This window comes from Thunnus thynnus, chromosome 14, assembly GCF_963924715.1.
Source record: "Thunnus thynnus chromosome 14, fThuThy2.1, whole genome shotgun sequence".
In the NCBI taxonomy this organism is placed as follows: domain Eukaryota; kingdom Metazoa; phylum Chordata; class Actinopteri; order Scombriformes; family Scombridae; genus Thunnus; species Thunnus thynnus.
This window is the reverse complement of record NC_089530.1, coordinates 6,833,276-6,861,215: the sequence shown is the minus strand read 5'-3', so window position 1 is coordinate 6,861,215 and position 27,940 is coordinate 6,833,276. Positions and strand designations below refer to the sequence as shown.

Here is a 27,940-nt window from a genome sequence, read left to right as displayed (position 1 = left end):
TAATGAAAGTCAGAATGAGGAGAAAAACACTTAATGATTTCAGAATTTATTGCTTCATTTATGTATTTTACACAATATGTATTACCACCACATATTTCACACATTCATATGATTTCATAATGTCTTGTTTATTTGTATAACATTGAACCCTTTGGGGTGCCATGTTGGAGTTCATAGCACAGAGACTGTTGGTGACGTAACTGGCCACTTCCTCATGTGGTTTATCTTGGTAGGATGGGGGAGTTAAGATGCTCTTCTTGGGTACAGTGATCATGTATATCAGTGAAAATGCCTCATGAGAGCAGCTGTAAAAAGGCAAACAGATGAAACCTCGCCATGGTGTTAAAATCTGTTCTGGACATACTCGGTCTTTGATCTGCCTGTTGGTTTTCACTTTTGGAAGGAATGGGAGGCGAGCTGCTGACAGGAACGGGGCAGAGAGACGACTCGAGAGAGTTCTCCATATCAAAGCCCATTGACTTTAGCCTGTCCTTGTGTCTGGGCTCAGAGTCCCACTGATTCTGGGAAGTACAATCTGGTGCTGGGCTTGCATTCTCGCTCATTTGCATGCCAATCTGCCATTTTACATTCAGTAAGGCTACGCATAAGATAAGGATCCAAATTCAGGGATGGATTATATCTAGGTAAACATGGCAAGAGGAGACAGTGTTTTTTTTCTGTGATGCGCAGTTTTGTTCCCACATAGCAATGCTGTGTGATTTTTAGAGGGGGATCAAACCAAAGGGCCAGACTGGTGGTTGGACTGTTCACTGCAAGTGAATTCTTTATTCATGTCTTTGTCCTGGTAAGGATTTATTTTTCTTTAAAATGGACCATTGGTGGCCAGACTGGTATGCCAAGCAGATAGAGGATTAGTTTCGCCAGTGATTTGGCCAATTAGGCCTCAGCCTGAGCTCTGCTGGGATGTTCCTTAAGGAGTCGTTCCACCGATTTACCCACGCCCAGGAGAGAGGAAGAGGAGGAGCATGCTGAGGGTAATTATGCACGGCTGGGTGCCCTGATTGGGTATGGTAGTTATACTCCGTGGCAGGAAGCAGAAGGGAAGGAGGCCGTGATAAAAAAGTCTGTTGACAAAGTCTCCGCGGAGCTGTAGGAAGCACTGGTTGAATGAGTCAGCTATCAAACAGTGAAGGGAGGCAATGAGGGTCTGTACTGATTGCTGTTCACCCAGTGTTGATCCTCAAACATCACCAGTAAGACCATGATGCTGAGAGCTGAGCTGCATTCAAAAGCCTCACTTGAACACCTCCACTCTACAACAGGAATGTTTTTTTGTTTTGTTAGATCCAGCAGTGAAAGAGATCTTTCAATTAAACGGTTCAAGGTGTTCTGGAAATCCTACTAATCCATAGACATGGTATTGAGGCTTTTGTCTACTTATGTTTTGCATTAAGATCATTTAATTACTTAAAGGCCCTGAAAAGAGATTTATGTGTTTGTGCTTTTGTCTGTGCTTTTCGCATTGGTTTGAAGCAGGTGGGCCTTGGTGGGAAAAAGATAACACACTGTGCACCAGTCAGAATTTAATGACATTTTAATCAAAATCTGGTGGCAGTTGGTTGGGTTGGGTTGAGGTTGAGTTGTTGGGCTACTGTCAGTCAAATCTGATGAAATAACACCCACACTGTTCTGGTGAAGCAGATCAGTTGAGCTATAGAGAGCCAAAGTCCTGACATTGTGTCCCAACTAGCCTCTGTGGTCTCTGTAACTCAATGTAATGTCTCATTCAACATTCATCATCAGTCTTTCTGAAAAAAATAAGTGTGTTCCAATGGTTTACTTCCCATATTCTAAGACAAGTTAGCATCCACTATAGCACTTGCTAAATTGCTAAATAAGTCTATGTGATTTTAATGAAGTTCAACAATGATTACTTTGTGAACTTGCAAAAACTATACCTCCCGTTAAAAAATTTACCAGCATGTCAGAGCGGGTACATGCAACATTGCAACAAAGCTGTAATCTCTGCCATCTCAAAACTTGCAAATGGGCTCGCCTCCTTTTTCAAGCTGCAACATTTAACTCGCGGGGGTCTAGGGCTCATGGGAAATGACATTCGTTAAAGGCTGCTTAAAATATTGAACAAACAACAGTCGTTTAAGTGAGCCACATGACATACGGTTGAGAAAGGCCATGTTTCAAGGCTGGATTCTAAATGATTTGCGTTATTACAAATGTCTGCAGGATTTTTAATGATGTTTTCTTACTTTTGGAACAGAACCTGGAAGTTCTGATTTCACTTCTTCACTCCTAATAAGTAATAAATAATAGGGCCTACTTTTTATCAAAACTTCAATGTTAATTGTTGCTTATTTTTCATTTTCATAAATTCTATAAAGAAATACGTAATATTTGAAACCAAGTTTTCAGGCGCTTTAAAGCGGAAACAATCAATATTGTTTATAATACCAATGGATCACATTGCGACTTGTATGTGAAAGGGGAAAGTGGCTTTGAAGAATTTGAGTGATGAATCTTATGCTTTTTAGTGTCTTTGAGGTCATTGTTTTGGTTTTATGGCTCACAATGTTACTGTTTGGTTCAGTCTCACTTCTCATGTTGTGTTTTCTCTAAAAACCTATTGTCCAGCACAAAGAGAGCAATTGTATAGATTCCTGTAGTTCCTATAGAGATGAAATTAACTGGAACTTGAACTCGTTATACTTCTGAATAATAATAATAAATAATGCTCGCTTCGACAGAACTGAATAAAACCAAAAAAGGAACCTTCTGACATCTGTTCTCACCTTCCTTTTACAGCGATGAGGTCACTCACGTAGTGTCAGAGGACAGCGAAGCTTCATCCCTGTGGGTGTGGTTAAAAGGGTGTGGCCTGAAGAATCTACCCACAATGCACGTGTTGGACATTAGCTGGTTCACTGACAGCATGGGAGCGGGGAGACCTGTTGCTGTGGAGACCAGACACCTCATTCAGGTTTGTGTGTGTCACAAATAAGACAGAACCATCTAGCATCTAGATAGCTATAGTGTAAGCACTAGATGGCACTATGGACCAAACAGGAAGTTTTTCATTGAGTGTGTTACCACAAAACAAACCCAAGAGCCATGCAGTATTTGATGATTTGAGGGAACCCACAGATAATTTTATATTTTCTCATGCAAGTGATGCATATATATGTAGGTATGTGTGAGTGTTTAGACATTGCATGCATCAACTTCTTTCTCTCCCTGCAAATCTATAATGACAGGGAGCTCTTAAAAAGAGGACACATCTAACTTCCCTCATCCTCTGCTCATGTTACTACACTTCACCTCGCTGATAGCAACAGAAACATCCCCCATATTGTGTCAAATAAACCCATCAGCCGGACGTCAGGGCTCAGAGCAGCCTACTAACTGAAAAACACACACACATATATTCCCCCTGTGGATGACACTATGAGGACTTGGCAGCATATGAGTCCAAAATAAAGAAATATGTTGCCTGCTCCCACAGTGGAGAGGAAAAAAACACTCAACTGCTGAAGTCACATTTGCCAGGCTCCGTCTATGTTTTCTCTTAACAGCCTGTGACAGCGTTAACGGTCAGGATGACATTTGCCGTTTTTGTGCCTTCATATGAAATGAAATACCCCCAAAATGCTTTTGTCTTGTTCTAGTATTGTTTCCACATGGCCATGTGAGTGTGGCACATCAGTAGTGCTCTTCTAGTTGGCTGCATCCATCCATCAATCCATTTAAGGAGCTACCATGTAGAAATAAAATATTCCCCAAACATGCTACTTCTTGGGCACATTTGCCTGCGGCTCTTCTTGATAGTCTGGAAATGCAATCTGTTTTACTATCATAAATATTCTACAGCAAGTCAGGGAGGAATTTAAAGCATTAAACCCATTGAAATGTAATATTTTCCATTACTTCTTGGCTTTCAGAGAGGTTGTTTAGCCTGTTTAAATGGAGAGGTGGTGAGAATGAGGAATGAAAATTGAAGTGATTGCCAGGGAATGGATTTAGAGTTTGGCCTGTGAACATGTGTCTCCCATCGCTCCTCTGTAAGGAGACAGGTGGGCTGGCCTTCTGAGAATGATGTTTGTATTTTAGTGTGTAGGTGCGTGGGTGCAGGGGCAAGCAGCTTCCCATAAGAGGTGGGACCTCGGTGACCTTTGCCCTGCTCAGTGGCCCGAGAGGATTTCATTAACCCACCTGAGTGCGCTTCTCTGCCTGCGTGACAGGCATTAACATGGAGGCAGGAACAGGCCTGGAGTGTCTCTACGGGGGGAGGAGGGCACAGGAGTGGGCGAGGTCCAGCAACACTTACTGTATCTTATCATCTCAGCAGATGGTATGTGGAGAAATGAAGCTGCATGTGCACGTAGACTGCACACATTAGTTTAGTTACATGTAAGCCATACAGCAAAGGTGGAGAGGACACAAGAGAGAAGGCCATGAGGGGATACGCTGCCTCTGAGATCAGTGTAAGAGCTTTAACTTCCACAGAGTTATAGGCCTGTATAATAACAGAGCCCAGATGGGGAAAACCAACCTCTGCATGCTGATGCACAGACGTTTGTCTCCATGGACCCACAATCCCATATTGGATTAAACAAGCTGCAGTAGAGCTGGAAAAGTGATGGAGAACCCCCTGTTGTATTTAGAGGAGCACAGGGAGTTTCTAAGGCAGTTTTACTTTTGATTGGCAGAAAAATTGTGCCGTGAAATATATTCAAAGTTATTCTTTTTTTTTTTTTTTGACAACGGGAAAGGCTCCTGGCAGAGAATAAATGATGAACATTTTTTGAATCCCTTACTGATTGATTCAGCCAAGCAGTGTGAGAGGTACTAGCTCTTTTCATTATCTTTTTGAGACACCCCTGTTCCTTCTGCAGCATCGGTCTCAGTCAACACTGTGTGGTGACAATTTCTCCATCTTCCTCTTTCTCCTCATCCTCCCTCTCTCTGTGTCGTTCTTCTACCCAATCCACGGGTAATTTTATGGACGCAATGTTCCCTTTGTGATATCTAATTGTCTGCAAGAATATTAATATTACATTGGTAATCCTTTTGACACATATATTACAAATGGGGAACCATTTCTTCATAGAATGAAAAGGCAATTTACAGGAGGCAAATTGGATGATGGCAAGCAGATTTGTAATGCCACGGGTTAGGTAGCGTAATGGATTTGGATGCCACCAGACTGTGAGATGAGTGTCATTAGCCTGTTGCCCTGGAGACACACAGTCATAAAAATAACTTCTCCAAGGCAAATGGCTACATTTTTATGTAATTCAATTTGAACTCTTGGCTCTGTGCTAGTCAGGAATAGCCTTACACGCATTTACACATTTAGCCTCTCAACAATTTGCAATGGCTCAGAAATTAAAACGATATATGACTGCACATATATGCGTGTGTTTATCAGTGTCTGGTTATTTTTGTACACAGGACACCTTGTCCACATTGCCAGAAGGTTCTACACCCACTCCTGTGGCCGCAGTCTCTCAATACGCCTGCCAGAGACGGACAACTATAGAAAACAACAACAAGATTTTTACAGTAAGGAACTATTACCTAACCTCATTCTGGACACAACAGCACTTTCACATGTTTGCCCACCAGAGACTTCCGCTCTGACTTAGCGATGTAAAAAGCCCCCTAATCTGTTCTGCTCTAATTAGATGGCTGGCTTGCTTCACTCAGCAGCGCTCTGACACAAACCTCCCTCAAAATACATTAACCTGCAAATGAGTAGCATCTGCAGCTGCGGCACGTTGGAGTTGCGACAGCTGACATGCCCACGATCCCTGGCACGGGGCTGGCATGGACACGCCCTAAGGCGCCGCGCGCTACGCCAAGATGGGCGACGGATGTGACACTCCTCACGAGCAATGATGGATCTGCCCCTCTGCCATCTGGTGGGCGGTGTGGCAGGGTGGCAGGGTGGATGGGGTGGATATGGTGGGTGGGAGCGGCTGAGGAAGGACACACAGGTTCTCACATTCCAAGAAGGGAGAAGTGGTTAATCAGCTGATTGGCTCAGGCGAAGATGACCGTGAAAGAAAAGGGAAATGTTGAAACTAGTCAGAAAATAGGAACAATGCGGCATATGCATGTTTCATGTAGTTGTATTAACTGAACAAACAAACAATAAATCACCCTGGCAACACAGCGCTGAAATAATTAGTTGATCCACAAAAAAAAATAACATCATTTTGTTTGATTATTTATTAAGTAATAATGCCAAACAGTCATTATGAAGCTTTGCTGCTTTTTTCAGTTTTATTTTATTATAAGTTGAATACTTTTAGATTTTGGATTATTCATCAGAAAAAAGTTATTTATAGACGTTACCTCTAGCTATGGGAAACTGTGATGACATTTTCACTATTTTCTTACATTTTATAGACTTGATGATTAATCTAGAAAATAATTAATCATAAAAAAATTGTCAAATTAATTCATAATGAAAACCGTAATTACTTACTGACCTAAAGGAACAATCAGAACTTCCTGAAAAAGAGATATGTGCAAAAACACACTTTGGTGTGCTCTTTCCATTTCATTAATTTCCATCTTCCTCTTTGTTATCTGTCTCGGAAGCACTCGCTTGATGCCACAGAATATGAAATCTGAGGTTGAAAATGTGCTCTATCAATGCGAGGTGATTGGCAAACCTATGTGTGTGTTTGTGTGGGAGTGTGGAGACCCGCTGATGAGTTTCTGTAAGACCTATTAAGCACAGCTTACTGAGGGCCTGTGAGGCATCTGCTTCATAATGACTTTTTAGTTCCCAGTAACGGCAAATGTACATAACATACACACACGTGTACAGAAATTCACCAACATGTGCTTGCATGCGTGTGCTGAAACTCTCACGCACTATACACACATACACACACACACACACACGCACGCGTTTATCCACATGGACAGACACATACAGATGTGCACACCCACACATGTCTCACCTGGGGAGGGCAGCTGTTCAATTTCTTATCCCCTGTTTCTTTCCACAGCATTAACTCCATAATTAGCAATCCCACTCAGTTTCTCTATCCCCATGATTAACTCATTATCCCCACGTAAAGCCACATCAAAGAAGACTTTCTGATTAGAGAGAAAGGTTGTTCTAGATGCGGTCTTGAGAAAGCCACAGGTAAAACAGCGTGATAAAATGCAATTACTTGAAATATCTAAGTCAGATTGAGATTTAAAAGTTAAAGTTCTTGCATCGGCCTTTCGACTGTAAACCAAATGTCAGTTTAAAAAAAAGCAACAGCTAACTAAAAGACAGGATATGATCTACTGTATGTAGCAGTGCTAATGAGGGGTAAGCTATTGATCCACAATGGTAAACCTGTCCTTGATCTGTCCTGCAGTCTGCTTATTCGCAAATCACAGTAATGATGTAATCACTGTGAATACATATCTAATGAAAACGCTTTTAAGGATGCAGCAAGACTAGGAAATATGTACAGTATGTACATATGTTTACATGTGTGATTGTCTTTGTCTGTCTTTTTGCACTCAATGTGTTTTTCTGCATGTCTTTGTGAAGCAGTGGCAATTTAAAAGGTTGGTAATCATCTCCTCCATTTCAGTGATTGTTGATTCATTTTAATTAATTTATGCTGATTTGATAATTCTCACTTATTGAGGTGGTTGTGTATTTCGCAATTCACATTTAATGATGTTGAAAACTCACAATCTTGGATTTGCAATTATGCTGACAATACTTGTTTTGTGATCTTGCCGTCAACCAGTCGTCACAATGTGGGAAAGTGTCCAAATATGGATTACTGCTGCTCCTTCATGAATGTTGTCAATAGTTCATTCTCACACATTAGCAAGTCAGATGTAGAGTTTAAAAATTCTAAGACTGTCTCAAACCAGGAATTATACAGTATGCAGCACCCAGCAGCCAGCTATAAGGTCACAGAGGTCTGCTCCTTGTTAATTTTTTCCATTGAAAAAAAAAAAAAAAAAAAAGAAAGTTTTCATTAACAACATTAACTAGAGCATCATTGTTGATACAGTATGCAGCATTTCACTTAGGCTAGCTGGCTCGAGGCTACAATAACTAACTAGCCAGTTAACATGTAAACACTAATTAACAGCAAAGAGAGAGAGAGGCCGGGCTGAGAGTTGGTTTTCTCAAATGAAATTCTGTAGTTAATATTTTTTACATTGATAAAACGATTTGGCTTAAGAAATGCCTTTCACATTTTCAAATGCACAAATTTATAAAGGAATCTAACAACTACAGAAATTAAAAACATGGAAAATAAACTAGGTGCTCATTATTTAAAATGTGCACCTATGGCCATATAGCAGACTCAGAATGTGTTTTTCTGCTATTTTTGTTTTATTTGTTATCATTGTATTACTCTTACTGTATTTTCATAATAACTACATGCAATAATTCAAACCCTTCATTTAAAATGATCATCAAGCAACATAACATGATGTAATCGGTAAGGTCTGATCAAGCTCCCTGGTCCCTCCTCCCACAGAACAGTGAGAGACAGAGCAGTAAGAGAGGATGAATGCCAAAAAGATGAGAGCAGAATATGCTAGATTTATTTGTTAAAAAAAAACAAACTCAGAAGAACAGAGGAGGAGCACAGAGAGAAGGAGAACATAGAGGAAGAGAACAGAGGGGAAGAACGGAGGGAAAAGAACAGAGGAAGAGAGTAGAGAGGAGCAGGGAAAACAGAAGAACAGAGGAGGAGAACAGACAGAAGAACAGAAATGAGGAGAACAGAGAGGAGCAGGACAGACAGAAAAACAGAGGAGGAGCACAGAGAGGAAGAGAGCAGAGAGGAGCAGGACCGACAGAAGAACAGAGAGGAGGAACACACAGAGAACAGAGAGGAGGGGAACAGACAGAAGAGAAGAGGAGCACAGAGAGGAGCAGGACAGACAGGAAAACAGGAGTCATTTTACATCCTTTCGATCGTGTGAAATAGGTAGCAGCATAGATATCCCCATCAGGCATTTGCTTGTCCAGAAATGCAGTAAATAAGCTCCATTAAAAGAAGAGATTCTGGACCTCACTCATTTCTAAACTCTGACTAGGGGCCTGCAGCAAACTAAACCACATTGGTAAATATCTGTACTTTCATGGATAAAATGATCATTCAGTTACTTGTTGAGTAACTGTGATGGGGCTACATTATTCTCTGGCTTCTTTTCATGCTGCTTATCTGGCTCAAACATACAGCAGTCCAGTATAATGGCTGAGTGATATTTCTGGTACAGTACCTGTCCTACTGTGTGCCATAGCTAACCAGTGCCACTGTCACCTAGCAACCACAACGGTGTGGGTTTGTCTTGAAGTCCTGATGTCTTTTGTTTTATTTATTTGTATTATGTATTTGGTTATATCATTTGCAAAGAAAAGAAAGAAAGAAAAGCCCCTACCAATCCAGCATTTGAGCTTGAAAATCAAGACTCAACATATATTACAGAATAAATTTCCTATTCGTGCAGATTCTACTAGTATGATTGATACCAGAGGACTCTTGAGCCCCCTAGTGGTAGACTTTCACATTATAATACAGTGAATAATGCAGGCTGCAGAGTGAATACACATCTATGGATGGTTCAAAGGGCTGAAACTAAATATGTAGATACAAAAATAATTATATAATTAAATGTTTATATGAATGGAAAAATATGATTTTATAATTGAATGCTTAATTGTCACCATATATAAATAAATCACAAATTAAATGAGACATTAAATATATAAATGTTAAATCTATTTCTGTATTTGTTCATTAATATATATATTTACACATTTGTATATTTATTTATTATTTCTAATTATTTATAATTTATTTACTTATTCATTTACTCACACATTTATTTATCTATCTATTTATAATTTATTTATTTATATATACTTTCATTTATCCATATTGTGACTTGCTCGAGCAAAATAAAAACATCTTTCAACTTCATCCATCAAAAGTCAGTGGACAGACTCTGCCCTGCGGCCGGTGGTTGAACTTGTATCTACTGCTTTTGCCTAATTCAAGATGGCAGCACCCAGTGTGGATCTTAATGAAATCTTGCGTGCTACAATGGTAGATAGGTTGGCTGTAGCTGAACAGATGGAGGCAAATGCCAATTCCTGTGCTTTTTTTAGATCAGATTGAGGGCTTCACTGAACGAATTGGAATGATATCAGCCTTGACTGACAGAAATTGAAATTAATGAAGCTGTATTCACGATCCCAGATCCTGCTGGGTCTGTAATACTCTACTGTAATACTGCCCCCTGACTTTTGATGGATGAAGTTTATTTAGTTCTGTCGCTGCAGCAAGTTACACTATGGATAAATGAAAATATATGTGAATAAAATTATAAATGGATAAATACATGTGTGAATAAATGAATAAGTAAATAAATAAATTCATACATGAATGAATAAATAAATATGCAAATGTGTGTGTATATATACATGAATGAATAAATACACAAATAAATTCAACATTTATATATTTAATGTCTCATTTAATTTGTGACTTATTTATTTATTTATTCATGGTGACACTCTGAAATGAGAAATTTCTAAAAAATCAAACCCTTGGACTTTCACACCAGCATCAATGTAATATTTTTTTTCGTGCATCATCACTAAATGTTTACAAAAACATAAAGCATGTACTGAAAGTTAAACGTGGCCAGCTCCAGGGAATGAGGCGAGTCAGAGTTGCATGTCTGTGGCTCTACTTCACCTTTTTGCATGCTAACAAATCAATTGTTGTTTCTTTGTTAAGATCACAACGGTTTCCGCTTCAAGCAGGTGCTGTAGTGGATCCTAATATGGATAGAAAACACAGGGACAGGTTTCACAGATGAAGGAAACATTGAATTAACTAATGGATTTCAGGGAAGGTAACCTGGACATTTCGAGAAATACACTTGCTTTTTTGTGGAGAATTAGATGAGTAGACTGACACCCTTCTCATGTCTGTGTATTAAGTATTGAACTAGAGGAAAGTGATAAAGATTAGCTCACTTCTAGAGCTCACTAGCAACACATTGTATCTTGTTTATTAAGGTCACTGCTGCTGTTCCTCAAGAAATACTTAGAGCACGTAACTCCCCATAAACCACAACTTAAACAAACAAGATAGAATGTATTTATTAGTGGGCTTTAGGCATATTTTTTAACTTTTGAGTAAGCGACGCTAGCTGCTTCCCCCTGCTTTAAGGCTTTAGCTCCATTCTTAACGCACAGGCGAAAGTGGTATCAATCTTCTCGTCTAATTCTGATATGAAAGTTGTTGAACTATTTCTTTATAGATGAGGAGGTACACTGTGGGCACAGTGCGACTGTTCAACATCAGGATTTGTGAGTGTGTTTCTATTTACAAGTAACATTTCAAATGGAATTGTTTGCTTGTTTTAGCAGAAATACTCAAAGACAAAGAATAAACATATAAAACTGACCAATTTTCACCACTACCAAAAAAGCTTATTTTTTTAACCAATTTATTTGACAATGATAAAATGTAGTGGAGCAAGGGCTTGAAATGATATTTATGTGTTGTGTGTGTGTGTGTGTGTGTGTGTACATTGCATCTTGGTGTGTATGCTGCATGTACATACAACTGTATACTTAGAGGGATCTGTTGGACAGACAGAGAAAGTGTCAGAAGTAACAACCCGCAATGATTTCAGCAGGGTGTGCTGGTGAAGGAGGAGGATGTAGGTGGTGCAGAGAGACGTCAGGACAGGAAGAGAGGATGAGCATCATCTCAGCAGCAGCACCCCAGTGAGGTGTCAATCACACACTGGCAGCAAGCGGCCCTTCATTCCACAACCACGCACTACTGATTTATTCATCGCTGCTTCCTCTTTATCCCTCACCATCCCTGCCTCACATTCTTTCAGTCCAGTTCCCCCTGCCCCTTTTGTTATAACCCCCCCCCCCCCCCCCCAAAAAAAAACAAAAAAAACACACACACTCTTTCACTCTGGTATCACTTCCCCCTGCCCTTTTGTTATGCCCCCCCCCAACCATTCTTACTGTGTTTCTCTCACTCTTGTTGTTTCTTGCTCTTGCTGTGACTGGGAAATCCAAGCTATCAGTGTTCATGTACACACATACAAGTCAAGCCTACACCCTCTCTTTTTCATCTGCTTAGCTTTGAGTCTTCTACTGTCATAATTTCACCATAAGCCTGACATACGCAGACACAAAAATTGACATTTGTGTCTAGGCTGATTGACGTGCAGCACTGAATGCCTTTTCTCTGATGGCAACACACACACACACACACATATATATATATACACACACAATACACACACAAACACACACAGTGTACCAGACTAATGAGGGGAAGGGAAAAAAAGAGTCAGTGAGAGAAACATCATGAATTTGTTTCCCTTCAGCACAAGGCCTGCAACGTATTGATAGGACAAGCACCACAGAGGAGGAGATGGGTGGGGTGGGGGAGTTGGGGAGTCGGGGAGTGGGGGTGGGGGTGGTGGTGATGGTATGGGAGCGCTGAACCTCAAATCAAATTGATTCCCTACATCACCCGGTGGAGTTAATATTTATGACTTAAACAGCCAAAAGATAAAAACCTATAAAGATCAGAAAAGGGTCAAACTTCACTTTCTGGGAGAAAGGTATCTTGTCCCAAGACATTTACCTTTGCTCTCTGTGTTCAGGTTTTCATATTGTTTTCAAGATCAAATCCCCAAATGTTAGATTTCAGATCAAAGTGCCTTCAACTTTCTTTTGAATTGCTCCATTGTAAGAAAACAAATTAGACACACTCCTTTTCTTTATTTGAGATAAACCTTAAAATGACATGGGAAAAGAAAATCCAAATTATGTCCACTACTTATTAATTAGATAAGGGATAGATTAAATCCATCTCCTAGCTGTTAATCGTGTTGAATCTCTTCTCAGTGGGTTCTCTGACCTCCTTTCATGGTTTCTTTTTGCGCATGCAGCGAGGCGGGCTGCTGTGTGAACATGACTTGCAGGCATGTCCGTGATATCCGGTGGTGGGGGGTAAATCGGCGTGCTATATCAACGTCCCTGCGCACTAAGTCCCCCTACCAGCCTTAACTTCTCATTAATTAGATGAATCCATATGCAGGGTGGTTTTTCGAGCCCGCAGCGCTGACTCCATGCAGCTGCTACGTGAACATGACAGTTGACAGACTGGCTGCAGAGCGTTTGTGTGTGTGTGTGTGTGTGTGTGTAAGGTCTTAAAATCCAGTTTTTGGAAAGGTGAGATAGTTATGTGTGGCATTTGGGTGTTCCACTTATTTCCAATGTTCCACTCATTTTAGGAGACCCTCATTTCTTGAAGGTGAACATTTTGCAACAAGACCCAATAAGCAATTAAAACGCTGTATTAGTATCAAGACAATAACATCAGATTTAAAAAAATAAACCATCATTTTGAGAATTAATTTATTTATTGTACTAACTTATACATTTATTTTTTGTCACTTTGGGGCAGCGCAACAAACTGGAAACACAACACTCACCTATTATAAAGTAATACACCGACCGTGTTAGCAAACAGTTGCTTTTTTACACATCCAGCAGACACAGAGCAAGATTAGCATTCATTTGTCGTGTGTGAAGTTCAATATTCACTCTCAATGTAGCTCTGTTTTTGATCTCACTAACTCCTGAGAAAAAAATCTGGCTTTTTAGCAGCTATATCCTCCACTATGTTCACCAGCTAGTCGCTAACTTCTCTGTCTGCAGCGTGATACAAGGCAGGTGGTGCATAGTAGGTGTAACAGAGCTTTTCACAGCAAACAGCTGCCTGCTGTGTGCAACTGGAAACAAGATTGATGAAAGCACTGAGAGTGAACCAAAACAATAAAGTTACGGTCTGTAAAACAAAACAAGCTGAAAGATGCTAAAATTCTACAGAGAGCTGAGGGGAATTGCAGAGTCTTTGTAGTTTTGTCACTCTGAGTGACTCCTTTAATAGTACACATATATAGTCATCTGACCCATTGTTAATATTAAAATATTAATTGGAGCAGCTTTAAATATGAGGACCAATACTATTTTAATCTCTGTGATTTCAGTAGAGACATTAGTCTGGGATTGCGTTAGCCTAGCCTAGCACAAAGACTGGAAATATACTATACATAGAACAAATAGTGTATTGTAGCTGTTAATACATTGTTTAAACACTGATTTACACCTGTGTTAGTTTGTATGTGACTCCAAATTTAGAACATAAACATATGAACATTATGTACGGATTACACTGTTTTTCTATGTGCTCTCATGATATTTCCTCAAGTTCACAGGTTTCACATCTACGTGAACAGTCAGTATAGAGCAGAGAAGGGAATTCTTGTCCTGGGCTCACAGTGTCAGGCATTTGTGTTTGGGATATATGTATTTTTGAAAATCAATCAATCACCAAATGACCCTGTGGTTGTTCTTACTTGTGAAGAGGCAGGAACCCCACTCGTACTGTAGCCCTAACACATCTAGACAAACTACTTGTAACACACCCTGCACACAAATGTGCCCTCTCACCTCTCCAATTATGAGCTTGCTTCTCCTATTCATTGCATGCTGTGAGGAGAGCCCCGCTGTGTTTGTGTGTGTAAGTGTGTATGTGTGTATTTGTGTGTGCGTGCCGGGATGTAAAGGGTCATTCCTTTTCCATGTGCTGCAGTAAACGGGTCAGTGCGTCTCCTGGGTGAGCTGGACTTAAGTCTGCTGTTCACTGACCTGAGGCTGCATGTCTGCACAAGACTGCGGGTGGTGCAGTGACCTCAGAGTGGGGCTTGGCCAGAGGAGAGGAACCACAGCATATATATGGCCAAGTCTGTCCTGAGCTAGGGTCATACTGGGCTGCATCAAGGTCCAGGTCCAGGATTTGGAATTCTTCAGCTTTACTCTTTTTCTCCTCCAATATGTATTGTATAGTATTTCACTGATATCTATTTCAATTATTGTGTCTTGTTCTTAAACATTACTGATTCATGCATTACATAAAGGGCAGAGTAGCAGCATGCTAGAGTTAGCATAATATGAAATGCTGACCCAAATGTCATGAGAGATTACCAACCAATTCCTGCAGTCCTTGTGCTATCTGAGGTTTTAGAGAAGGTCCAACACACTCAGTTGCCTGTTTTCTTTTCCAATGACAGTCAAACATTGTCTACTCCAGCAGCATAGCAAAACCAGCATGTCGGCAGCAGCTGCTCCCTCTGTCAGTGACTACAATGAATCTGTTCAGCTTAGGTATATACTGCACTGCAAAAGCCCCCAAAAAATTATGTTCAGTTATGTGTGAAAAAACATGGCAGGTGAAGACAGCAGGATTGGTTAAAATGGAAGTGTATCTTTTTAATAAGATGGAAATCTGTAAAAAAACAGGGCTGTCCAGGGTAGACAAGGTGTCAGGCCCATGTCTGCAGCTCTGTAGGAAGGTGTATGAAAGAGTTCTCATTATTCTCACTGACACCTCATATAAGTCCAGCCACTCCTTGCTCATGAGTTCACACAAGAACACCAGCCCGGCATAAAACGCTACATAGATATAAATGAGTGGCAGCGAGTCAAACATCAAAACAAAATAGACCTATGTTATTTTTCAGATGTCAGTGGAGCAAATCAGGATTAAAAAAATAAGTGATAATAAGTGAAAGTTAAAAAGACAATTTGAACATATGACAAGTGGTGGAAAATAAGGACTCCATTAAAATGCCCATGTTGCTCTTTTTTGCTACAAATGTATGTTGTGTTATCTGCAGCTGAGCTTTAGAAATGAAGCAACTTGAGGAGAGCACTGTGTATGCAGGAGTGCATTTCTTCATTGCAACCTTATATTGAGTACAGCAACACACAGTGGCCATGTTTCAGTAATTACAACAAGAGCATGCCACAAAACTGTCTAGTCTATGAGTGCACTATTGTTGACGCAGTGTGAAAATGCAATTGCTTCCTAAGCTGCTAGCTGGTAGTCTGTAGGGTAAGGTTTTTTTGAGATTTTTTCCGCTTTATGGTTAAAAATCAACTAAGGCAGCGGCTTTAAATCAATACACCCTCTAGAAAAATTGAATTAAAATGGCATGAACTGAATGAAAATACCACCAACATTATGTTTTACATTATTGTAGTTGTATGGAAATGGACAGTAGGACAAGTATAATAAAGAAGGTAGGAAGACGGCATTGTTGGTCTATGAAACTGGATTTTATAAGAGAAGACAAATGACAAGACAGTTTCTTCTTTGAAGCTAATAATAAATTTTTGTGGGAGGTGTACAGAGCAAAACACCAAATATCAGCTACAAAGTGACATAGCGTATCAAAAATGTGAACCCCAATGCAAAAACCCAATGCAATTTGCAATTATCACATTTTCCTCATTTAAAGAAGCACATAACACAACATGCTTAAGGGGTCTTGGCAAGAACAATACCCCAAGGATTTTCATGCAGCGACACATTAGCATTTTGTGTTATGCTTCTATAAATGACTGAAATGTGATAATTGTATGAAGCCACTCTTCCATGAAATTTTATATGTGCTACATGATTCTTTTTTTGAGTAGGTGGCGTAAATGTTCACATACTGTAGTTTTTCCAACCATTTATTGTTAATGTCTTTCTTGATGGTTTTTAAGCTGCATGGTGGCTGAATATGAAGAAGTACACCTGGCATCTTATTTCATATAATTCCATCTTTTTGCTTCAATAACTAGCAGAAATTTTCAGGCTGCTTATTAGACATAATGGGAGAAACATTACAGCCACAAAACCCACCTGCAGCTCTTTATTTCTCGCTGCACCAGCCTGCTCCATCTCAGAGATATTGACACCATTATTTTGAAATGTTTGGTCATAGCCCACAAACAAATATTACCTGTTTAACTAAATAACTATACTGATGATTCAACTCTCCTGTTGTGACATGTTTTTCTCCACTTGGTTCCGCAACAGTATCAGTTTTGCAGTGACACCAACTGTCAAACAGTCCAGCTGAACACAGTGCCAAACGTACAGCTGTGTGCCAACACTGGGAAGTGTGACACTGACATTGTTTCGTGAAGTGTACTTCTCATTTTAATCGCTTTAAGTGCAATAACAATCCATTGCTAATCCATTGCTTGCCAATGGTTTTGATGTTATATCATTGAATCATTTAGTCTATTTTTCTGAAAGTTACTTTTAGTTAGCAGAATATCTCAAAAATTACCCAACCTAATTCAACTAAATAGTATGGAAAGTTAGTGCATAGACCAAGGAATAAAAGATTAAAATCCAACTGAAAATGCATTGTTTTGGTCTTCTACAGCATACATATCTGCTCTGTAAATCATTTGGCCTGTGTGTCTCCCTTGAGAAAAATATCAGAGACCAAAAGGGAGAAATTTATATTTTAAATTCTTTCTTTTTCATGATGGCTCCTCCTAGTTTTTCATTGATTCAATAAATTCAACAAATGTTCTGTTATCTGCCTACATAGCTGGGGTCCTTATTTTAATACACCAAATCAAATCTTGAGTAAAGCAATAATACGGCGTTCATAGGCAGAGCAGACGGTCACACTGAGCCTGATAGCATCTTGTAACACAACACAAGAGCCACAAAAACTCACATTAGCTTTCCTGGTCAAGTCTCTTTCCTCTTGTCTAATTTAACCTCTTAAACTCCCCACGGATGCTGGCTTCCTCAGCTGACATTACTGTCTTTTGGAGGGTGTAGTAAGCTCAGTTTCAAAGCTAGAGTGAGGATTCTGGTATCATATGAAACTAGAAGACCTAAGGCATCATACCAACCTAAGTCATACCAACCATGCCATGATAGCTTGTCGGGATGGGGGCTAAATAGCGCTCCAACATTAGGCTAAATTTTGGTGAGGGAAAAACTGGCATGGCCATTTTCAAAGGGGTCCCTTGACCTCTCACCTCAAGATACCTGAATGAAAATGGGTTCTATAGGTACCCATGAGTCTCTCTTTTACAGACATGCCCACTTTATGCTACTCCCATGCAGCTTTGGTCAAAAACTATGCAGTTGTTTTTGCATGCAATATAAATGTTATTTTCACCTATTCTAAAAATTATGTATTTGAATATCTCTGCATACTGGGGTCCCTAAACAGTCTTGGAATTGCATAAAGTGGGTCTGACTGGAAAGCTGAGACTCTTGTGGATTCAATGACCCCAACTGTATTCATGTGTCCCCGTAGTAGCCATTGCATTGCAGTGAGACCATTTTTTGAAACTTGACCTCACTATATAAAATGACCTATTGTGACCTTTAGGGTAATCACAGCCTCATGAAACTTAACACCCACAAACTAGAGACCTAGGGCTTTCAGAGGATGTATGGCTTTCATAGGTATATTTACAATAAGGGGGATTCTGAGCAATTTCCTGAACAGAAGAGTTTGCCATCCAATTGCTGAAAAATGCAATTCTTACAGAAATCTCCAAATGTCAAAAGTTTTTGATACCAAACCACAGCATGAATTTTTCTATGGTGTTCCACAAGGTCTTGGTGTCTTAATGTGGTATTTTGGAGGGATGTTTGACCTGTTTTATCAATTGTCGAGTGGTCAAAAATGGTAAAATTTTGCACCAAATCTGTATAACAAATGGTATCAACCTAAAAATTGCTCCAACAATTTACATACATAATAAGCATGTGAATGGCCATCATGGTAGGAAGGGGGGAATGGAAGAGCTTAAAAACATGAATACACGTCCTGTCCTGCACCTTCGCTTGTTGAATGAGCCGCCAAACAAAGATTCACTGGGGAAAAGTGCACTGCTAACGTCAGTTTGCAGACTAGGTAGCTAATTAGCTGCTTAGCTGCATTACATTAAACAGCATGTAAACATACTTGAAAATGTCACTTTGGACCCGTAGATGCTTGGTCATCAATATCCCTGTTTGTGAGTTGACACAACATGACTTGTAACTACAGCAGTTTGTTTACTTTGTCTTCGATCTGGTGTAACACCAGCACTCTGGCAGCCTTTCAATCAAATCAATTAATGTCAATCAAGCAAGACATTTACATGCCCCCCCCCAGCCGGCTGAGTCAGAAAGGAGCCAAGCAGCATAGAGAGATGATTAAATATGACTTCAGTTGGACTTTAAGGTTTGATGAGGATAGTGCCACCATGTGGCCATTTATATGGCACTTTCGTTTTCACATTCTAATAACTTTTGAAATATGAGGTGGTCCCCTATAGGCATGTATTAACAAATATAAGAATATTCTGCTTTGAACAATAATGTGTGTCTGATATATTTTCTCAACAAAAAAAGTATAATCACTATGGTAAAATCCTTAAAATGGCATCTACTCTTAAATATTAAAAATCATTAAAAATTTCATGATATGCAAATATATTTTATTTCAGAAGTTTAACTGCTGGACACAAGATGTCTCCTACTTCACTGTAAAGTCTATTCTCACTGTTTGTGCACTGGAGATTTCATGTTTCCACATCACACTTATGTAAATTGAATATTGGACCAGGATTGGCTTCCAAATTATTTGTGATGTCACAAATCATGCTTGTAGGCCCGCCCGTAGACATAAATACGTAGAAGGTGTATTTGCCGCTAGATTGTTTGTCAATGTCGCTGCCATATTGGACTGGGCAAGACTCGCCTCTAAACAAATACAAGTAAAAGGGGAGCTTTTATTACATTTCATTTGGTTTACATTTCTCAAGTTATTTCAGTGAGATGTTTTTATATTTAAGAGTTTATGATCTATGTGGAGTACAAAAAAAACTGAAGGGCTTTCCTTTTCCTCTTGAAAATATGGGATGAAAAGCAATGTATATTAGTACTAAACAACAGAACAGACTGATACTGTGCAACACTCAAGGGCCACTTGAGATTTCATGAAATGATGGCATTTTTGTCCTCTCTCAGAAAACAAAGGTCTCTCTCTCACCAAAATAACCTGTTAGCTATTACATCCAAATATCAATCAGCAAGCCAAATTCACAAAAAGCTTTTTGTGAATTACTTGAATCATTTTGGGGAGGCTTGGCCTCCTCTAGCCTCTTATTTACTCTTATTAGCGCCACTCATGGGGTACAGCATCTGTCACCAAGCTAGCACGGCACACATCACAGCACAGCTTTCTCAAAATCTTTCTATTCCACTGAGATCATAAACCCTTGAATTAAAAAATTACTTCAGTTGAGAAATATAAACATTATGGTGCTTTTTATCCAGAAAAACAGCTGCTCCTCTGTTTACTTGTATTTTTTTACAGAATAGTCTTGCCTGGTCCAATATGGCGGCGATGTTGACTAACCCTCGCAGCAACATGTGGGGCCCACGTATATATGTCTATGGGTCCAGCTCTTAAAATCGGATTTTCAATGAGCACAGAGAAACTTTCTACTTCTTGCAGATGAATGCAAAACAGCCTTCTAGTGTCAAATTACTGTCAAACTGCACATACATCATTATGCACAGTGAGGCTCAAACATCCAAGAAGAAAAACATATTTTTGAGTGAAGGGGGACTTAAAATTCTTTTTATTCTTGAATCCTTGGTCAAACCCGTTTCCATCCACACTGATTTTCCTCCATTTCATTTTTTTAATAAGAAAAGAAAACATGTTTTAACCTGACCTAATACAAATATTTAATCCAAATTCTTCGCCAAATTTGGTTCATGACAGATTAGGACAACCCTGAAAAAAGTTGTCAATTTTTTTTTTAAAATGCTGTACCATGTACCATAACAAGTTGCTAATTTCTTGTAGTTATGGCTTATTTTTTCCATAGTTATTGAATGCATTGTGTAAAAGCTATATTTAGAGGACTCTTGCACCTCTCCACTCAGAGCAACTGTACAAATTTTCATTTCATTTGCATTTCACCAATTATGATGAATTTGAAAATCCATAATTCAGTGGTCATGAGTCCAACTCACTTGAATAGTTTATTCTTGTACTAAATCCTAGCATGACCACAGTTTAGGTGTTCTACAAAATTCAACAAGATTGTCTGGCTGTATTTCTTTTTTGATATGAATCCACATAAAGGCTAAAAACATAACACTCCCTATTGTTAAAATAAACTCCTTTAGAATTCAAGTTAGAGGATTGCGTGGACTTGTTCTTTCTCTAAGTGCTTTCTAGTATACCTATTCCTTTATTCATTCCTTTCATGATCCTGGCTGGAGCCTATTTCAGCATTTGAACATGTTGCCTTTGTAGAGGGAAAGTCCATGGCTGCATCTCTGGGGAGCCTGTAGTGAACAAGTGGAAAATGACAGGTTCCTGTCTGGTGTTTTGCTAGCCACTAATGTCTCTGTCCAGTCATCCAGAAGAGAATCAACATGCAGCAGGTCCTACTGTACAGTGACAGGGACAGAGACACAGACAGAGAGGAGTGATAGAGGAGGCAGGAAGGAAATGGAGGGAGTTCCATTCCCTGTCTGGTTCCTCTACGGGTCACTGCATCTCACACGTGAATGCACACCTGACACATCTTTGCTTGGCCTTGCTTTCTTTCCACGGGTTTCTAGGTGTTTCCTGCATCTTCCCACATCTTGTTACCTTTCTGGTGGAAAAGTATTTTTGCAGTCTAATATCTGCTATATTATTATTTTATTTTCCATCTCTTTTTCCTCACCCTTCACCCATACTTGCCTCCCTCTCCCTGTAGGATGCTTTTGAAGTGCTGGCTGAGAGCTCTGAATTCAACGAGAATGAAGGTTCGTGTCTGGCCTTCAGGAGAGCAGCGTCTGTCCTCAAGAGTCTGTCCTGGGAGGTGCGGTGTATGGGGGCCATTCAGGACCTGCCCTGCCTGGGAGAACGCACTAAGGCAGTCATGGAGGTAAAGCACAGCTTCAGTCCAGCTGTCAGCCAAACATTTGCAAGCTTTCCTCTGTATTATGTGTTGAAAGTAGTGTAAGTAGCCATACTAAACAAACTACAACAGACATTTTTCTTGTTATCATTTCACAAAATACACAATAGCTCATTGGTTGTCTGGGTTTGATTTTCTTACAAAACAGCTTGTGAATGCAAAGTCTTTTTTAGCAGTAAACTCTGAATTATCCACAAAGGAGAGAGATCAGTCCATGCTTGGAAATAATTAATGGATGGATTACCTCTCTAATGCAACTTTCAGGTCTCTTGAATTTGATTTTCACACTGTAGTGAAATGATCTAAAACCAGTGGATGCTTGGAATGAAAGAAGGTCAAGCTAATCACTTTGAAAAATGCATTGAAAAATGCTCATTATAATAAATGTGATAGTATCTGTAGTAAACAAACTAAAACACACAAAACAAGCAGCATCGACATTTAATGTAGCAGTAAACCATGATCTTTATTGGCCTATATTACTGTGTGACTAACTCCTGTACAAAATAGTAATATAGTTTATGAGACAATGAAAGTTAAACAGCTCATAACTCAGTCATCACACAAAATATTATCATACCAGACTTGAATCACTTTATAACTTAGTTTCACTTCAAGCTCAAGATATGATTCACTATTTGTCAGAAATGTAAATCAAGCTATTTCAACCAAAATCCATTTTTTGAGTATCAACCACTTGACCCCCTGTAGTCTTGAAAAGTGGCTCTTAAGTTTGTAGTTTCCTCCCTCATGGAGGATGGAAGCTGCAATACAGTCAGCTGGAATAAACAACAATTACAGCAGTTTATAGCGCTATAAATTGGTGACTGAGAGCCATGGCAAATATGTCAAAACATCTCAAAATGTGCACATAAACTTCTCTAACCACTCCTGTAGCAAAATCCAACTCTTTAATTGCATATCCAGTATGTTCCAACTTTATTTTTGCCTTGTGTGCCTGTTTTTATATATTCTTACAGACTGGCCAACGTTGGAGGTTGTGGGGTTTTAGTTAGTGAAACTAAAAGCACAAAAAATTATAAGGTTATATAATTATAACTAATGCTTTTTACAAAATCATATAATTTCTTTAATCATCAACAATCATCGCTTTGCCAATAAATTGTTAAAGGTAAAGTCTGGTGATATTCGCAAGATATCTCATTAAAAGTGGAACAGTGAATTGGTCTGTATAGCCAAAGCCTGATTTACGTTATTCCTGTGCCATAAACTTCAATTTTACTGTCCAAAAACTATTAAAACAAGAAACATACTGTAGAATAACACCAGCCCTTATCCTTAAAATAAGGTACTTCCAGCAGAAAGTCAGAACTATAAGGAGTCAATTAGAATCCATTGTATTTGCAGTTCTCTGTGAAGGACCACAACACAAACTTTTCTCAAGCCTACATGGGTTGAATATTTTATACTCAAAGATTTTTCAGTGTGGTAGAGTATTCCTAAATATCGTGCCAGTTGTTTTAGAGCACTGTCAGAAAGAATCTTGCTGAACTTTTCTTCTTCTTACAATACCAATCTGCACAAATATGCTTTCTGGAGGTGACAACGAAGTGGAATTTCATCTTGCAGAACACATTATCTGCGAGTTACTGAAGGTAAAAAAAAGCAATTCTGAATTCAGTCTTTCAAAAAGATATCAAAAATAGTTTTGAAATTTAAAGTTCTCAACACGCACACTAACAAAACTTGCCACACACATAAGCACACACTCGGACAGGCATCGCACAAATGTGTCTCGTCTCTGGGAGAAAAAAAAATCTCATTGGGTCACTTGGTAATCATCCCCTTACCTACTGTCGTGCTCAGGGCAGAAATCATGGCAGGTTGTCAGGGAAAGTGTTGAGAAATGCTTGCTTGAAGAGAACGTAGAGTCCCTGTAGAAGAACAAGTTGAGCTTAGCAGTCCAAGACTCTGACACATTAAACCTAACTCACACACTGTGGGTCTCAGAGCAAGATTCAAAATCTGTCAAATCTGTCAGCACTGAGACATAGTCATTAACCAAAATAACATAAATGTCCCAGAGAGACCAAATTAGACTGCCTGTGAATGACCTCTCCCTCTTGTTGTTTTTACATGATTCAGACGTGCACCCACGGTGAGTTTTTTTTCGCTAGGTTGTCTCTTTGAACAGATCGCGGCTCAAAACAAGAAAATGACATGACACGAAAAACAAAGTGAAAACAAACAGAGTAAAAACAAAACGCTTGATGTGCCTGTGAACATCGGAGTGACACACTGTCAGCAGCGACTGAGCCGCTCGCTGCTGACTGAACATCCAAAGTGGGGAAAAGATATAAACCTACTGACATGAAAGTCTGGGAGCACTGAGGCAGAGTTGGGGATGAATAGTAGTCAGTATGTGTTTTGTGTGTATGTGAGAAACGTCGTGCATGTGAAGAAGTGTGTCTCCCCCGGAGCAGCGAGTGTGTCGAAGCATTATCCTTGCGTTTGGGGTTGGCCTTAGCTTGACGGTTGAAAAGCAGAGGTGGACGGGTGGATGCATCATTGAGCAGTGAAGGCTGCTTTAAACTGCACTGTACTCACAGTCTGGATCTTAGGTTCACCGGTTCATTGATCCTAGATGTCATCCTTTTATGCACAAGCTTAAAATGCACACATAAAGCTATTGTAAAACGCAAATATATAGACTTATTGTCAACACTTAAAACTTTTACAGTTTCCCTGTGGAAGATGGCTGATATTAACTTGCCTGATTCTACACCTTCATATAATAAAGACATTTAATATGTGACCAGCAAATTAAATCTCTTTGCTGAGAGCAGCAGACAATTAAACATAGAACAAAGTTGTTTCAGAGCAAACAATAGAAGCTGGGGAAAACATTACCTTGGGCTTTTTATGAACGCTATAAAACCGGTATTAATCCCAGGTTTTACAACAACAAAGTCGTTATTCCTTGAAAAGAAATGGAAATGAGAACACGAGGAGCACCTGATTTAAGTGGAAACTGTTTTTAAATGAGTTGTAATTTCGGGCAATTAGTTAATTGCTGATGGAACAAAAACCAAGGGAAAACATGCTGATGCTGACACCAATACTGTTTTTAATAATATCATCTGCTTTTATGTTTTCCAGGAGTTCCTTCAATATGGCCGTTCGCTTGAAGTGGAGAAAGTACTGTCTAATGAGAGGTATCAAACACTGAAGGTCAGTAAACAGAAAACAAATCCATTGTTGTCAAGTTTTTCTGGCCTCACTTTGCCTTCTCTCCATTTCGGTGATGTGAAATCGCTGTAAAAATGATTTGCATTTGCCGTCTCTTAAGGACATAGAACTCTTCAAAACTTTGAAAGCTAACCCCTTCTGAGAAGAGCTGTCATTTCAGAGCATGTCTTCTTGATTACGCCCTTACCTCGTTTCCTGCCAGCTGTTCACAAGTGTGTTTGGGGTTGGACCTAAGACGGCAGAGAAGTGGTACCACAGAGGGCTGCGCTCATTCAACGACATTCTGGCAGATCCCAGCATTCAACTAAACCGGATGCAGCACTATGGTACATCAACATCACACCATCCCCACTCAGCCACTCCGCAAATTATAGACTGAAAAATACAACTCGAGTTTGCTTCCAAGAAAGACTCAAAGAACTAATCGTTCAATTTCTCTCGGGGGGGGCCTGCATGTTATTTGGAACTTTTTGTCCTTTTTGGTCCCATAGGAGGCTCCTTATGGGAGGCTCTAGCTGTAATGTGTTTTCTCTGAAGTGAGATGAGAGCAGCAGGGAGTTAACAGTGAAAACACAATGGAAAAGGCAGCAGGAGTATTTTTAATAAAAATCAATGAATAGTGACCATGAAGGGGAACACTTGCTGTGGAATTCACATGAGCTCTCATCAATCAGCTGGGCAGAGAAGACCACAAGAGGTCTCTGACTTCCTGTGGGAGAGTTATGATTTGTTTAGCTGTTTGTGGCACTTGTAAAGGAAGATTTGTGGCTCATATTCTATCTGTGGGCAAACTGTCCTTCATTAATTTTGTGATATTGTTATTATGTTTAATTACAGATTGAGTTTAGATGAAGGTTTTTGACTTGGTTTAAAAACCTGGATGGAAACTGTAGAAAATCATAGTTCAGAGCATATTTGCTGTCTGCAAATCTTAAGAAAACAGCTGAGTGAACAGTAATCCAGCAATAAAGGAGCATCCAGACATGTAGATAACATCAGCCGCAATTCTTCCTCGTGTTTAACGTACGTGGTTAAATGTCACAAAGGAAAATACCGATATGCAGCTTTTTTATTTGTCTGCATCATTCTCCCGCTTCTTCCGCCGCTCAGGATGTCGCTGGATGCATATAATGTGGCACCGCATGTAGTGGTAATTCAAGACATTATATTACACTACTGCTCGCAGGTTCCCCATTCAGTTTGGAAACTCCATCCGATAATGTATTATGCTGACAGACACCTTCATCAAACTGGTCTTAATCCATCATTCTGAACACTGCGGTCTCCACTCCGTGCAGAGAAATAATGTGAGTTTTTGACACGGAAAATGTGTCTGAACCCTGATCTCTCCACTGTTTTCTGGAAATCCTAAAAGAATAGAAACACTTATTTTTATTGCAGTAAAGACAGAAATATCATCGAAGATTTATTTTAATTAGTTGGTGTTGTAGCATCTGTTCATCTAAGGGGAAAAAAAAGAGAAAAAAAAAAACCAATCAACAAGACTGTGGATGCCCATCAATCAATCACTCATAATTTAGCTCAGTCTCTACAGTGGATGAAATCCTCCTGTGTCTGCAGCAGACGTGCACCGGTAGTCGCCTTCTATCAGCCGGCAGAACATATCACATTTTACCTTACTTTTAATTCACCCTGACTCTCCACTTCCCCAGAGCAAATGGCTATGATTGATGGTCGGCTCCCAGACTAATATCCACGTGGTCTTTTTCCCCGCAGGTTTTCTGCATTATGGAGACATCTCCAGGGCTGTCAGTAAAGCGGAGGCCCGAGCCCTAGGGAACATTATTGACGAAGCTGTCCATGCGATCACGCCGGACGCCATACTAGCGCTGACAGGTGGCTTTCGCAGGTACAAGACTTGTCTCCTCCTTTCAGTGTTGATATGGTACTTGAAATAGAACAGCACTGCCTATTTTGTGCTTTTTATTTTTTTCCCCACTTGTGTTAAGCTCATACTGGTTATGCACAGGGGAATGTAAAGATATTAGATATTATTATTAATGTAAAATCTCAAGAGATCTGATTTAATCCCATGTGGCTATTTCTTATAACTACTGTCACACATAGCAAGTCATACGTGTGGTTAGACTGAGAGCTGTCGATGCCTAAATGCATCCGACAGCTGATATGACATAGTTGATAAAATGTGTTTGACGCCATAGCAGCACAGTCTCTTTGTTCTTTATCATAAAGAACCTTGAGTACACAGGTCATTCACGTCATAGTTTTGAATTTACATTAACGCACTGAAATGCATTACATTGTCAATCTCCCGAGTGCATGGTGAGTAACCTACTGAGTGCGGCTATTTGCTCACAGCCGGCGCCTCCCTCCGCCGTCACCTCTTTGTGCTGCTCTTTTTTTATATGCAGTGCTTTGTGCCCGAGTAAGCGAGGAGCACTCTGCTTGCTGGTGTTGTAAAAATCCAGCCATAACCACTGGCGTGTGCAGTAAATAATTCAAAAGCAGTCTGGCAGTAAGGACAGGCGCTTGCTTCTCAACAGGGGTGACAGAGCTGCACAGCTTAGCTGATGGTCTTTAATAGAACCTCGGCCACAAACATTACACGTTGCCAGGAGAGTTCTCTTTTTCTTTTTCTTCCAAAAACCTTATGAAAGTTTCTCCTCTTTGTATTTGTTGTTTTCTAACATATTCCACTTTGTCAAAGCCTGGCACGAAATTGTCAGACTGACTTTTAAAGCAAGAAAACTTAACTTTTGCCAAACAACAGCCACTGAGACAAGTTATAATAATGAGATAATGCTTACCTTAACCCTAAACCACTATTAAGCATTTAGCTACAGTAAAATGCTAAGCAGTTGTAACAGTAGCACAAATAGGTAAGTG

General features: G+C 39.7%; 1 protein-coding gene across 1 annotated transcript in view; it reads left to right on the top strand.

Moving 5' to 3' along the window:
* The window catches only part of dntt (deoxynucleotidyltransferase, terminal), an 82,370-nt gene that overhangs the window by 5,704 nt on the left and 48,726 nt on the right, over positions 1–27,940 (top strand). The window contains exons 2-7 of the mRNA XM_067609473.1: positions 2,782–2,956; positions 5,428–5,538; positions 21,659–21,829; positions 24,983–25,054; positions 25,275–25,398; positions 26,810–26,942. Of these exons, the coding sequence (XP_067465574.1) occupies positions 2,782–2,956; positions 5,428–5,538; positions 21,659–21,829; positions 24,983–25,054; positions 25,275–25,398; positions 26,810–26,942 (786 nt within the window). The remainder of the gene's footprint in view (positions 1–2,781; positions 2,957–5,427; positions 5,539–21,658; positions 21,830–24,982; positions 25,055–25,274; positions 25,399–26,809; positions 26,943–27,940) is intronic.